General features: G+C 39.5%; 1 protein-coding gene across 2 annotated transcripts in view; it reads left to right on the forward strand.

Annotated features, from left to right (window-relative positions):
- Window positions 1–14636, forward strand: part of CTDP1 (CTD phosphatase 1) — a 187060-nt gene that overhangs the window by 133077 nt on the left and 39347 nt on the right. For both annotated transcript variants that reach the window (XM_075921112.2, XM_075921111.2), the window contains one exon: window positions 558–736. In XM_075921112.2, the coding sequence (XP_075777227.2) occupies window positions 558–736 (179 nt within the window). The remainder of the gene's footprint in view (window positions 1–557; window positions 737–14636) is intronic.

Consider the following 14636-nt stretch of genomic DNA (forward strand, 5'->3'; position numbering starts at 1 on the left):
AAAGTATGTAATAAAACATGTAAATGTTTTGATAGACTTGCCCTCTTAATTGGCAAGCAAGTAGACAGAATCTGATTATAACATTGTCTTCTGTATCTTCAGTTCCCCTCACGCAATATCATTTGGGGAAAAAAAATTGCTAAAATTAGACTTTTAAATAGGAGTATCTGAAAAAATTCTTAACAGAAAACTTACTTCAGTGTATGTTTTTGAAAGCGATGTTTTGTACGCTGTTGCAAAATAGTTTGTCTATTACCCATAAGACTTCATGGCTGTTTTGATAGTGTTCTCATTATTTTAAGTCAATTTAAAAGGAATTGTTTAAGTAGTGGTGTTACTGTAGCTTACTATGTATTATACTTGAGCGAATATAAACTTAGTGTAATCAGCATAAAAATGTTGTCAAGACACTGGACTTCAGGGTTTTTGATTAAAAAAAATAAGAAAGCTATTAATACATTTTAAAATGGATAATTAAGACAAGTCTATTGTGACTATATAAGAGAGTGAGATAACTAATAACTCAGAGCATGCACTGACTTTTGACCAATTGGCAGGTTGATGACATCTTAGGAGAAGGCAGTGACGATAGTGACAGCGAGAAAAAGAAGGCAGAAGAGGAAGGAGAGAAGTCACAGAGTAGTGCAACAGAATCAATAGGAATGAAAATGGAACAGAGGCCTGGATCATCATCCTCATCATCAAGTGAAAGGAGCTTAACAGGCAGTGTACCCAGGTATGAGTTCTTCAACTGTAAGAATCTTTTTATATTAGAAATTCAACAAAATTATATTTAAAATGGGATTCACTTACGCTTTTTATACAGTCTTCTAAAAACAAAGTATTTAAGCACAAGTTCCTCCCCAACCATTGTGACCAGAAAACTATCAACCAATTTAATATTAAAGCTGAATTAGCCTTAAATCATAAACTACACAAAGGAATGCTGTCATGGTTGAATAGCCCTACATTTGAAGTCCCCTAAACCTTATTTTCCCACTCTGTAGATATATAAAAATGAATAAAATAGACTTAAGTTGTTGAGCTGGGATGTAAGAAATCTAAGTTCTTATAAATAATTATTATATTAAATTCCATCTGATGGAGTTAGAATCCATCTACCACTAAATGGTAAAGAATTAAATGTGACATAGGGATGCTCATTATGCCTTCCCTCTGCTTTTCCTTTTGGCCTCCATTTTGGTGATTACATTTATAAGAACTTAGATTTCTTAAATCCCAGCTCAACAACTCAAGTCTATAGCTGTCATATTGGGGGCAAATACATTTCTCTGTAGTGGAAGAGAAATGTAAATTTTAGAGTTGTCAACTTCTGATGGTCTAAATCAGCTGTTTAAAATTAAACTTTATCATAACTCCAAAGTCTTTCAATAGAGTGAGTTTACCTCAGTCTGTCAGTTAAATGGTAGCTGTGGGTTTCTGTACATTGTGTGTCCTACATTTGTATGTGAATTAGGCCATAAATGAATTCACTGGTATTTTAATGGTACACGAGTATCTTTTAGGAACTGCTACATGGTTTGACATCTTTGACGCTTATGAGGAGCACTACGGCTGGGATTGCAGGGTTGTAGATAAGTCATTTTGAGGAGCTATATAGAAAGCCTTTATATGACTTCTTATCCTGGTTCTTGGGTTTACCTACACTTAATCTTCTGTATACATAATCACTTAAATTCATCAAGTAAGCTAGTGTGACCGGGTACCTGGAAGGGCTATGTTGAAAATACATAGGACAGACTGCTAGGAATAGATCAGACAATACCTGAAATTGGTGGTTTATTCTGCAGTTAGATTCACAAGCCAGCTACTAAAGTCCCACACTGGTTACCAAGAAGCAGAAATATTGTATCTTTTAAGCATCCCAACTCTTGATCCCATTTAGTCAGCCAAATCTAATATGGTGAGTAGTTACTGAGAACAGGTTAACCATATGTTAAGTCTGCTAGTCACAAAGGTCCAGACACTGATCTTCAGGTCAGTATGAATCGCTGATTTTACCCAGTATTCACACTGATACCAGCTGTTTAGAAACTAAAAATTGAAAGTTTTAATAATAAAAAAAGAAAAAGAAAGAAAAGAGTTGCTGTGGTTAAAAAATACATACACAGATATGCTTAAGTCTCTTGGTCATTCTTATAGTAGAATTGATTTGTAAAAGTCTTTCTGGAAACAGTGTGAAAGGTTATAGTCCAATACGCAGTCCAGGTGTAGTTTGTTCAAATTCTTCCATGAGAATTCCACAGTAAGTCCAGAATGAACCTGGAGATCTCATTCTTGTGGCTTACACCCCTTTGAAGTTTGTCGATCTGAGATTAAAAGGACCAGGCCTAGACCTGCCTCTTGATAGTCATCAGCTTGCTGGATAAATTCATGGAGGTTAGGTCCATAAAAGGCTATTAGCCAGGGGATAAAATGGTGTCCTTGGCCTCTGTTTGTCAGAGGCTGGAGAGGGATGGCAGGAGACAAATCGCTTGATCGTTGTCTTCGGTCAACCCTCTCTGGGGTACCTGGTGCTGGCCACTGTCGGCAGACAGGATACTGGGCTAGATGGACCTTTGGTCTTACCCAGTACGGCCGTTCTTATGTTCTTGAAATGTCTCTTGACAGCAAATGAAGAATAGGCAGTGTCTGTTGTTGCTTTGAAGCTACTTTTTTGTTTTCTTGCATGGACAGGTAACTTGCTGCATTCCTTTAGATAAGGCAATTAGCCATTCAAACGATCAGGGTTTTTCATTATAGCATGGATAAGCTGAAGATAATGTAAAATTATTATTAGTTCATACAGCATCTTATATCTTTGATCTTTAAAGTTAACTGAACAATCTGCTTGCATAATATAATGCAGTTAAGACATGAAATGGAATTAACATCTACAACCTAGTCTACTTGCACTGTTAACTTCTAACATGATATAGGTGAACACAGGCAAATACACTTTCAATCCTCCCTTTGATTCTCTAACAATAATATAGTCAGACATGTTAAAGATTCTAGTCTAATTAATTTTGATAACTATCTAGAAGGAATGGCCCTGTTTACCATGGTAATACTCTTTTGCTACATCCTTAAGGGTTACTTCCAGGTCACCCAGCTTGCTAATTGTTTTAACCTTTGCTGGTTCAGCGTTACAGCTGGGAAAAGGAAATTGGTGTTAATCAAAGGGGATCTGAAACAAAGTTAAAATTAGTCACTGCCAACCAATGAGAAAATGTTAAAAAGTGTTCATCATTGGCTGTGTTCTCATCGAAGTCTGTGTTAAAACTCCAGTTTGACTTACTGAGAGCAGAGAGTTAGATCAGTGCTGAGCATTTTTGAAAATCTCACATTTCCATTAATTTGTCCTATCAATATTCAGTGTTCCACCACAGACATCACAGGTTCTGAATAAAGAGTGGTCAAATAATCAGGATCGTAGAGAAATTGAGTTGTTTTGCTGTTAAATGAGTGTTTGTATTTCTCACATAAAGATGTAGGGAGCAAGTAGACTTGTAATTAATTTGTGTTTTCTTAAGCAAAGGATGAAAGGTAAGCCTGACCACTATTGCTTTTATTGCTTAGGCTCTCACTTCACTGTAGATGCAGATATAACCTAGAAATTATAATAAGTGTAGAGTTGTCTATGAAGGTTTTTTTGTAAGGACTGTGAAGTAACGTCTGTCCCCATGAGGGAATGCTGCCAACCCAAAAACTGTGCAATTACATTCGTGTTCAAATGCTAACCAGGCTGTCATATGGTGCACTCATTCTGTTGTTGACGTTATGTTTACAAGTTTAGGTCTTGTTGAAGAGGACATTTAATTTGATAAGATTTACAGATGGGAGTATTTAATTATAGGTGAAGATTGTAGTTTAACTGTCTTAGTTAATGCAGACCAATTGCAACAGTAAAAGGCTTTATTGTTGATCACTGAAGCACTGTCCAGACACATGCAAGTCTCACAAAGATAAAGACTATGGCATAGATAAACTCAGTGCCCCTAATTAACAAAACTCAAGATCACAGCTTGACCATAAAAACCTGATGAACTTTAGAGATGTTAGCTTAAAAATGGGCATCAGTGTGGTGTCCATTTTTGTTTCCCAATATGTGATATGGTATTGGTATTCACTTTAAAAGAGAGACTATTAGACTTCAAAACTAACACATTGTGTCATGATACCATGAGTGCTGAAATTGTAATACTGCACATGGGCATTTGGGGCACTAAAAAAAACTTGCAGTATTAGTAGCTGTACAACTATTGTTGTGGCCTGAAGTATAAATAAAATAAAATTTCCAAGAATAAGTGGAGAAATAGTATATGATATATTTACAATAGATGACAATGCTTCAATTACTAGCATTATTACCCAACTTTCCCATTACTGTACATTACAAAGCATGTTCTCCTGTATAACAGTTCAATGCTGTGACCATTGAAACATGTAGAAAATCATGGTGAAATGCAGACTGGAGTTGTCAGACTATATATTATTTTTCTAACTAGACTAGTCTAATCTATATATATGAGAGAGTTTGTGTGTGTGTCCAACTGCGAGTCTGTTTGTTCAAGAACGCCTCCTAAACGGTAAGACCTAAGATAACTAAATTTGGTATGAACATCCTCTTATAAATTAAAGCAAAGTCAAGGTTTGGTTGTGCCAGGACAATGGGATGTGCATGAAATGCAATTCTGTTTGATGAGAAACAAAGGGAGGGCTATGATAGTTATACTCCAGAATTATCACATAGGGAGCAACAAGCATGGGGGACAATTATACTATAGAATTACCTGGGTAGGGGGCAGCAAGAAAGCACACTGCTCCAACAGTCCCAGAGGACTACAGAACAGCCTCTGGCTGGGCAGTACAGATGCTACCACCCTGGCCGGCCCAGGAAACAGGTCCCTTCAGTCTTGCCAGAACTGCAGAACAGCCATCAGCCAGGCATCATGGCCTCCATAGCCCTTGGCCAGACCCAGGGAAATGACACTGCCAGCTGCCCCCACCTCCTGTGCTGACTTCTGTGCCTTCCCCCACTCCCTGTCCCCCCATATTTTCCAAACCCCTGCCCTGACTCCTGCACCTTCATCCTCTGCCCTAAGCCGTTCACCCTGACTCTTGCACCCCGTTCTCTGAGCCCTTTTACACCTCCCAACCCCCTACCCTGACTCCTGCACACATGCGCGCACACGCACGCACGCACACATACTTATACTGAAGCACCTGAGCAATGTTGGGTAAACCTTCTAATGCAGTTATAAAAAACAATGACACGCACACCTCTTTAATTCACTTTTAAATGTAAAACTGTTTGGTTTATTACATTGTGCTAAAATATGAACATTAATTGAAAAATTCAGGACCCTCTTTACCCTAGAACCATTTCTAATATTCTAATAAGTGGTGGCACAACTCTCTGAAAAATATGTCTGCCAAAAATGACAATGGCTGTCACTTTTTAGAATTGAAAAAGAGCATCTTTTTTGCTTTCTGTTCTGTTATGGCTTACTGAAGGTACATTTGTACAGCCTATGCTACAGTCTACAGAATCCTTTAAAAACCATAGCTCCTTCCACAACTTTATAAAATGCAGGACTTTTGCTTACAGCTTTTTAATACATTGGGACAATTGCCTGCTCATATACACTGAAATGTAAATATATTCCATATGTCACTCTTCTGACAAGTGGAGCCAACATCAGCCAGAGCCAGATTTGATATCTGTGGATTCTTTTCCATCCATCCAACAAAGAGCCAGCTCAAGGCCTCACCTACTAACTTGGGAAATTTACATACTGCCCCATGGGTGCCTCTGAGACTATGTACTTCCCCACTTGCAAGCACAGAGTCTAAGTGTAAAAAATCACTCTCACTGAAGGACTGTCTGGCTATGTGGACTCTCTGCTCAGACCCTACGCCACCAGCACTCCCAGTTACCTTCGTGACACTACGGATTTCCTGAGAAAACTACAATGCATAGGTGATCTTCCAGAAAACACCATCCTAGCCACCATGGATGTAGAGGCTCTCTACACAAACATCCCACATGCAGATGGAGTACAAGCTGTCAGGAACAGTATTCCTGATGATGCCACAGCACAACTGGTGGCTGAACTCTGTGAATTTATCCTCACACACAACTATTTCAGATTTGGTGACAACATATACCTCCAGACCAGTGGCACTGCTATGGGCACCCGCATGGCCCCACAATACGCCAACATTTTTATGGCTGACCTGGAACAACGCTTCCTCAGCTCTCGTCCACTTACACCCCTTCTCTACCTACGCTATATCGATGACATCTTCATCATCTGGACCCATGGGAAGGAGACTCTGGAAGAATTTCACCATGATTTCAACAGCTTCCACCCCACCATCAACCTCAGCATGGACCAATCTACACGGGAGGTCCATTTCCTAGACACCACGATACAAATAAGTGACGGTCATATCAATACCACCCTATACCGAAAACCTACCGACCGCTATACTTACCTGCATGCCTCCAGTTTCCATCCTGGACACACCACACGATCCATTGTTTACAGCCAAGCACTGAGGTACAACCGCATATGCTCCAACCCCTCAGACAGAGACCTACACCTACAAGATCTTCAACAAGCATTCTGTAAACTGCGATACCCACACGAGGAAGTGAGGAGACAGATCGACAGAGCCAGACATGTACCTGGAAGCCTCCTGCTACGGGACAAGCCCAAGAAAGAAACCAACAGAACACGACTGGCCATCACCTACAGTCCCCAGCTAAAACTTCTCCAACGCATCATTAGTGATCTACAACCCATCCTGGACAATGATCCCTCGCTTTCACAGGCCTTGGGAGGTAGGCCGGTCCTTGCCCACAGACAGCCCGCCAACCTGAAGCATATTCTCACCAGCAACTACACACCGCACTATAATAACTTGAACTCAGGAACCAATCCTTGCAACAAACCTCGGTGCCAACTCTGCCCACATATATACACCAGCAACACCATCACAGGACCTAACCAGATCAGCCATACTGTCACTGGTACATTCTCCTGCACATCTACCAACGTAATATATGCCATCATGTGCCAACAATGCCCCACTGCTATATACATCGGCCAAACTGGACAGTCCCTACGTAAAAGAATCAATGGACACAAATCTGATATTAGGAATGGCAACATACAAAAACCTGTAGGGGAACACTTCAATCTTCCTGGACACACAATTGCAGATCTAAAAGTAGCCATCCTGCAGCAAAAAAACTTCAGGACCAGACTTCAAAGAGAAACTGCTGAGCTACAGTTCATCTTTAAGTTTGACACAATCAACTCTGGATTAAACAAAGACTGTGAATGGCTTGCTAACTACAAAAGCAGCTTCTCCTCTCTTGGAATTCACACCTCCAGATCAGCTGCTAGAAGTGGCCTCATCCACCTTGATTGGATCCACCTTGTCATCTCCAGCCTGATCCTGGCCTGCATATTTATACCTGCCTCTGGAAATTTCCACTACATGCATCTGACGAAGTGGGTCTTTGCCCATGAAAGCTTATGCTCCTACACTTCAGTTAGTCTATAAGGTGCCACAGGACTCCTCGTCGCTTTTTAAGTGTAAAAAAGAAATTTTTAATAAAAGGAGGGAAGAAACTTGGTATTAAATTGGTAAAAAACTGTAAACAGGGTTCATGAATAAAAGTCCCATCCCCAAAAAGTTGGGCAGTGTTCTTTTCTCTGCAGATTTTTAAGTTCAGCAACCCAGAAGTCCTCTTCACTTGTCCAGCCCTTCTCTGCTCCCCACTCAGAGTTGCTGCCCTTTGTCAATGTAGACCCAGAATTCAGAGGTGTGTCTGCAGTGTTCACCTTTCATCCTGTGTGGGGGGAGATAGAGGCACCTTACTAACATCACTAGCCACTGTTCACTGCTTGTTGCCACCACCACCCTGCTGGCTGTGCCTTTCCACTTACACCCATTCACTGTTCCTGCTAACTGCCCTCGATGGGCAGACTCTTAGGGTACATCTACACTGCACAGCTATTTTGGGATACTGGAAGTATCCCAAAATAGCTACCCCACATCTACACAAGCCACCCCTTTTGAAATATTTTTCAAAATAATGAGCATGCTACTCCGCCATCCCAATAAACCTCATTGCACAAGATATAAGAGGTTGCTCGAAATTGTGCATTATTTTGAAATTTGACACTGTGTAGACGTGCAATATTTCAAAATAAATAAGATACACAATTTGCGCTATGCAAATTGTGTATCTTATTTTGAGTTTAGGATGCCGTGTAAACACACCCTGGTCAGAAGCACAGTCTTTCCCTGAGATGGTTTCAGCTCTAGGACAGAAACACTGTCTTGCCACAATTGACTTCAGCTCCAGTGGAGCAATTTTAAAAAATAACAGTGAAGGCTCCTAATGAAACCTATTTAGCTTTCTTGGAACACAGAAGGGAAACAGGTTGAACCAGTCTAGCAGCAAGGCATGTAGACTGCTGGTTAGGAGTTCTGCCCTCACCTCTTACTCTCACAAGACTGATATTTGGACCCTTGTCCATCTGAGGTTCTTTGAAATGATAATGGTTTCCTTCTTTGGAATAGGTTAAGCACAATTTTTCTTTTCTGTGTTCCCACACAAATTACAAACATTTGTGACTATATTTCACAATTCTTGCATTTTTGACCCAACGCCAGCCAAATTGATGATAATGAATAAAACATCACTCCATCCATGAGCGGTGGGTGAAGGTAGTGCTGGGGAAGGCAAGTCCCCATTCCCGCCCCCTCTTTCCAGGCCCTGTCCTCCACAGGAGCCACCCTCTCTGTCCAGCACCATAGGGAGATGGAGCAGTGCAGAGCCCCAGCTTCCCTAGTCCTGGAGCACCATGGGGAAATGGGGCAGTGCGTGGCTCCAGTCTCCCTGGCCCCAGAGCACCACCCAGACACCTAGAGTGGGTACTCTGGAGATGGAGTATGGGTGGGTCAGGATGGTGGTTTGGGAAAGCAATGCATTCCCCCCACCTATTATACCTGCTGCCCCTGACTGCATTACCTGAATATCTAACAAATCTAAGCAAATAGGAATAAACTGTATTTGCATAGTCACACCCAGGGTCTCTTCTCTCCTCCCTTCCCCCCCGCAGCTAACTGTCAGAGAAGCATTCATTTAGACCCTGATTACACATGGTGCATAACCGATGAAATGGAAATCAATCATTGGAAAGACTTTCTCATTATAATATTCTTCTGCAGCTGTTCAATGGTATGACATTATGACTTGCATTGGAACTTAAATATGATAAATTGAAACAGCAAATGTATATCATCCTTAATAAAAAACCTAGACAGTCTAAACTGAACTGAATTTTATACATAAATGTTTCTTGCACTCTGTAGCTTTAATTTTTCATAGTCTAATTTTTATTTTTATTTTTTTAGAGAAGCGGGAAGGTAGATCTGATCAAGTACCTCTTAAATAGATGAGAGTTCTATGATTTACTTTGCTGGAAGCTCGGTGGTTCCCCAGATGTGTCCAATAAATGTTTCTACTCACCGAGAGATAACAGTGTATTTTAATGTAATATGTCATGCATTCAGTTTGTTGCCATAATTCTTGAATAAGTAATTATAAATTATCAAAATCCAACAGTTCTTTCAGTAAGTGTTGGTAATGATTAATGTCATCTAATATGAAAAAGCTTTTTAAGAGACTCATATACATTTAATCATGAGCATTTTCCTTCATAGGAAAAATGGCTGACTAGTCAGCTCCAGTTGCACAGTATATACTTGTATAAAAAAAAATATGCAAATATTTCATATACTTGAGCCTCATTTAAATTAATTTAATATTTTTCTTTATTTTTCTAATGCAAGCGATTTCTGTAACTTGTTTACAGTGAGGTTTAGGAATTATAACAGTAATATATTTTGATTTTACATATTTAATATTATGTACATATTTTAAATTTGTATATTGTGGGGTTTATGCAAGATCAGAGACTATTGAACTGAGGTATATTACACATCAGTAGGTTTTGAAAGTATCAATTTCTGCTAAAATTTGGAGGCTGTAAGTCATTCTTCTATTTTTTTTTTTTTCTGTTCCATAGAATCCTAGCCTAATTTGGAGTCTTATATCAAGCCTCTTTTCCAAAAAAATTTTTTAATCAAACCATTCTGGGCTTGGTTAGGTCTCCAAATCTTAACAATTTAAGGTGTCAGAAGTAGCCAGAACTGCAGAGTTGAGGATGCCAGCACACTTTTGAGAAGGGAAAGCCAATGCTCTTGCTGGCTGCAGCAATGAGATCAATTTGTCCTGCCATATTCATCCATAATTCAGCATTGTGTGCCAAATCTTTTATTGTAATCTGAATATAAAATAAGTGGTTGGTACAGCATCTTGCACAGCCAATCCAGTATTCCCTATCTAAGGGTTACCGCCTGCCTTTGAAAGTAAATAATAGGGTTTAGCAGAGAAAACCGAATACTAAACCCTAGGCAAGGTTAAAAAGCCTTGAGGAGAAATCCCCTTGTAGCAGTCACCTTAGCTGTAGATCTCTATGAACATCTTAATACTGAAGTGGAGCAAATAAAGAAGCCCTTTATAAATCTGATCAGAGCTATCGTTTAAAAGTGCCAAGTTACTAATCAGATCCAAATAATTTCATAATTTACTCCAGTAAGTTTGATTTCACTATGATTTTATGTGAAAACACATGTCTTAAACCAGTGGTCCCTAATGTGGTGCCCGCCAGGGCATTTATGTGCGCCCGCTGAGTGACCAGGGCCAGCCCAAGCCATTCTTGCACCCCAGGCGCAGGGCCAGGGCCGGCTCGAGCCATTCCTGCGCCACGGGCAGCAGGCTCACGATGCATGCGCGACTCTGCCCCCGGGCGCATGCATCACACCTTACAGCTGCCATCAGGTGCCCCCATAGGTTGGCGTCCTGGGCAGCTGCCTGGCTAGCCCCCCCCCCCCCCCCACCACCCAGTCTGGCAAGCGCGGCCCCGTGCCCGGCAGCCCCAAAAGGTTGGGGATCATTGTTTAAACACTTGTAATTTTAAGGTAAGTGTCATTTTCATGAACTCTCTAAGAGATATCAACACTAGTTTTTTTATTATTACTTTATTTTACTTTACTTTTACCAATACAAAGTATTTAGTTAAAATGCTTTCTTTAGTTCATGATCTTTCCACAGAACGAGGATTAACACTCAAGACACTTTTGATGTGTAACTATTAACTTATTTCCTTAACATTATTAGACTAGTTTCTGAGAGGTAGCCATGTTAGTCTGTTTCAGCAAAAACAACAGGGGAGTCCAGGGTCACTTTAAAGACTAATACGTTTATTAGGTATTAGAAAATAAGCTTTCAAAATAGAGGAAGTGACTTATAGCTCACAAAAGCCTATGCTCTATACCCTATTAAATGTGTTAGTCTTTAAAGTGCCCCTGGACTCCTTGTTGTTAGACTGTATTTTCACTAACTTGACAGAATAACATTATTTTATTTTCCTAGTGTATGTTTTGTTTGTGCAGTGGATGCCACTAAAGTTTGCCAGCTGCTCACACAATTATTTCCTGTTATAAGAATAGAAAACAATGATAACTCTGGGTGAGACCGGTTGGAAAATGCAATCCTGTTAATGCTAACTACTGTATTTAGACTTGTGGGAATTGAACAGTACTCCTGAAATTAAGAGTAATATTTTTAAATTAAATTTAAATCCAGAATTAAAAATACCAAAACACATTTCTGTATAAAATACCCTACTTAGAGGGGACAGATTCCTGTTGTATCATTTTCTGTGGAAATATTCCTGATACCAATCAATTTCACATTGCAGAAAGGTGCTTTATAATGATTGGAGTGCTTCACACTTCTAACAGTCTGGTAGCAAACTGAGTTCCTTGCATGTGAAAATTATTGCAGCTTCAGTATGTTTTTTTCAGAGGCAATGGCGACACACTAGATCCTCTTCTAATGACATATGTTGCAGTTGACAACACACATGAGCAGGCTATTCTGCAGTATTTTAGTGACACTTATGTCTGAAAGAGATTTTGGCAAGGGCTTTAAAGAGGAGAGGGGCTCTGAGTATGTGCAGCATAATCTACTTACCTATTCATCCATAATTAAGAGAACTATCAATTTTAAATGAGTCCATTGTTAACATTAAAAATAAAAGTTACCATTAGAAATGTGTTTTAATTAAAAACTTGTGTTAACCAAAATCCCTACATACAAGAATTAACACTGTGGCTTTCAGCACTTATAAAAGCATTTGGAAGTCCCTTAAACTAATCCTTTTAGTCCTACAGAAGATAACATTCTGGGTTCCTGCTCCCAAATGCTCTGTCAGTAAGATCAAAAGGGAATATTCTGAGTACTATCAAATTAACCCTTAGGCACTAATTGCCAGCATTGTATGCATGTCAGAATATTGAAGGTCCTGATGCCAGAGATTTAAATACCAACAGCAAACAGGAGGACAAGCTGTCTAACAAAGGTTTAAATACTGTATATTGAAAAGCAATAAAATACAGTAAATTAGCATTCAGTATTAAAATATAATCTCTTAATTCAGTCAGTTGTCTTTGCATAATTATGGAGGAATGTATATAAAATTATACTATCTCACTCCACACTCATCTGACTAGTGCTCAGACTGGCATTGATTAATGACTTTATTTGGAGCCATGTGTAACCATTCTTAGCTATATGAGTACAGCAGAGGCAATTAGAGTAGATTTTCTGGTATCATAGAACATTATAACTGGAAGGGATCTCGAGAGGTCATTGAGTCCAGTCCCATGCCCTCACAGCAGGACTAAACACTGTCTACACCATCGCTGATAGATGTCTCTCTAACCTGCTCTTAAATATCTCCAGAGATGGAGATTCCACAACCTCCATAGGCAATTTATTCCACTGTTTAACCACCTTGACAGGAAGTTTTCCCTAATGTCCAATCTAGACCTTGCTTACTGCAGTTTAAGCCCATTGCTGCTTGTCCTATCCTCAGAGGCCAAGGAAAACAATTTCTGCAACACTCTTGTAAGTACTTGAAAACTGCTATCATGTCCCCTCTCAGTCTTCTCTTTTCTAAACTAAACAAGCCTAGTTCTTTCAGTCTTCCCTCATAGCTCATGTTCTCTTGTTGCTCTTCTCTGGACCTTCTCCAATTTCTCCACGTCTTCCTTGAAATGTGGTGCCCAGAACTGGACACAATACTCTAATTGAGGCCTAATCGGCACAGAATAGAGTGGAATATGACTTCTCCTGTCTTGCTCACAACACTCCTGTTATGACATGTTCTTTTGTATAAAATGGAATCTGGTGCAGTGTTGTGATTAAATTGAAAAGAGTTATTATAGAACTGTGGCCTGTCAATGACATTTGTCCAAAAACTGAACTATTTACTATTTGCCCAACCATAAATCATAATACAGAAGTATTCATGAGCTTGCCATATGTAAGATCCTTGCAGACCTATTCAGCCAACAAGTTCTAAAAATAAAAATTAATTAAAATGGGTTTTCTAAAATACATGAATTCTCCCAAAATGGTGTCTCTATCAATATTTTATATAGGTTTACTGTCTTGGGTACAGGTGAATACAGAACAGGTAATTCATTAGTGTATTAAGCAAGTTAACCTTCCTCCCAGTTTTTTTGATCCTTTTGATACAGTATATGGTATTGTATATACTTCTGGTGACTTGGACACATCTGATGATTTTATATCTATTGTGATATGTTTCCAGTAATAGCCAAAATACTAGGGTACTAAAGTATAGTCAGGTAAAAGTTTAACACATAAGCCTGGGCTTATCAGTCAATGGTCACGGTTATATACAAGCTCCCACCCCGCTCCTGGGGAGCCATCTGCCCCCTTGTGCGGCTGCCTCTGTATCAGAGACAGCAGCAAGCTCCCCAGGAGAAGGGCTGCAGGCAGGAGTTAGAGTAAAAGCTGGCTCCCAGCATATATGCTAGCTCCTGGGGAGCCAGCTGCTGCTGCAGGTGCATATAACCCTGTAGCCGCTGAGATTTTTCAGCAGTTGCCTGCTTTTTAACATCCCTAGTTGATAAAATTTAAACTAGATTAAATTGCAGGGTTCTGGTACTTTAACCATTACATTCTTAGCCATGTTTTAACAAGCATTAATTAACATGTTAACTAATACCATTTTAAATTCTAGTATAGATACTACAAAAATATTCAGCAACACAGATATGTCTTGCTAGCTGTGTTTTATCCTGAAATGTTTGTCCTATATATGCATCAGGATTTACAGTTGTAAGAACTTCAATATAAGGCTTTTTAAAAAATCAAGTGGCACTGTATCCTTGGTATATATCAAACTGAAATATTAGAGGTCCCTTGTTTCCTTTCAGAATTGGATAACAAGTTTCAAATATTTGTCCTGTCATCCTATCTACATTGATCACAAGTTACTTTGTCAGTCTTTGCTGTGACAGTTTCCCATCTGTCTTCTCTCTTATTGTTCTAATACATGAATCATTATTTATAGTAATTTACTGGACAGAGGACAGTTGTGTTTGGATGCCATAGTTGTGATGCTTATCTTATTTTCTTGGGGTAGTTTTGCTTTGTACAAAGCAAA

The sequence above is a fragment of the Pelodiscus sinensis genome, chromosome 2 (assembly GCF_052426305.1).
Source record: "Pelodiscus sinensis isolate ZL-2025 chromosome 2, ASM5242630v1, whole genome shotgun sequence".
NCBI lineage: Eukaryota > Metazoa > Chordata > Testudines > Trionychidae > Pelodiscus > Pelodiscus sinensis.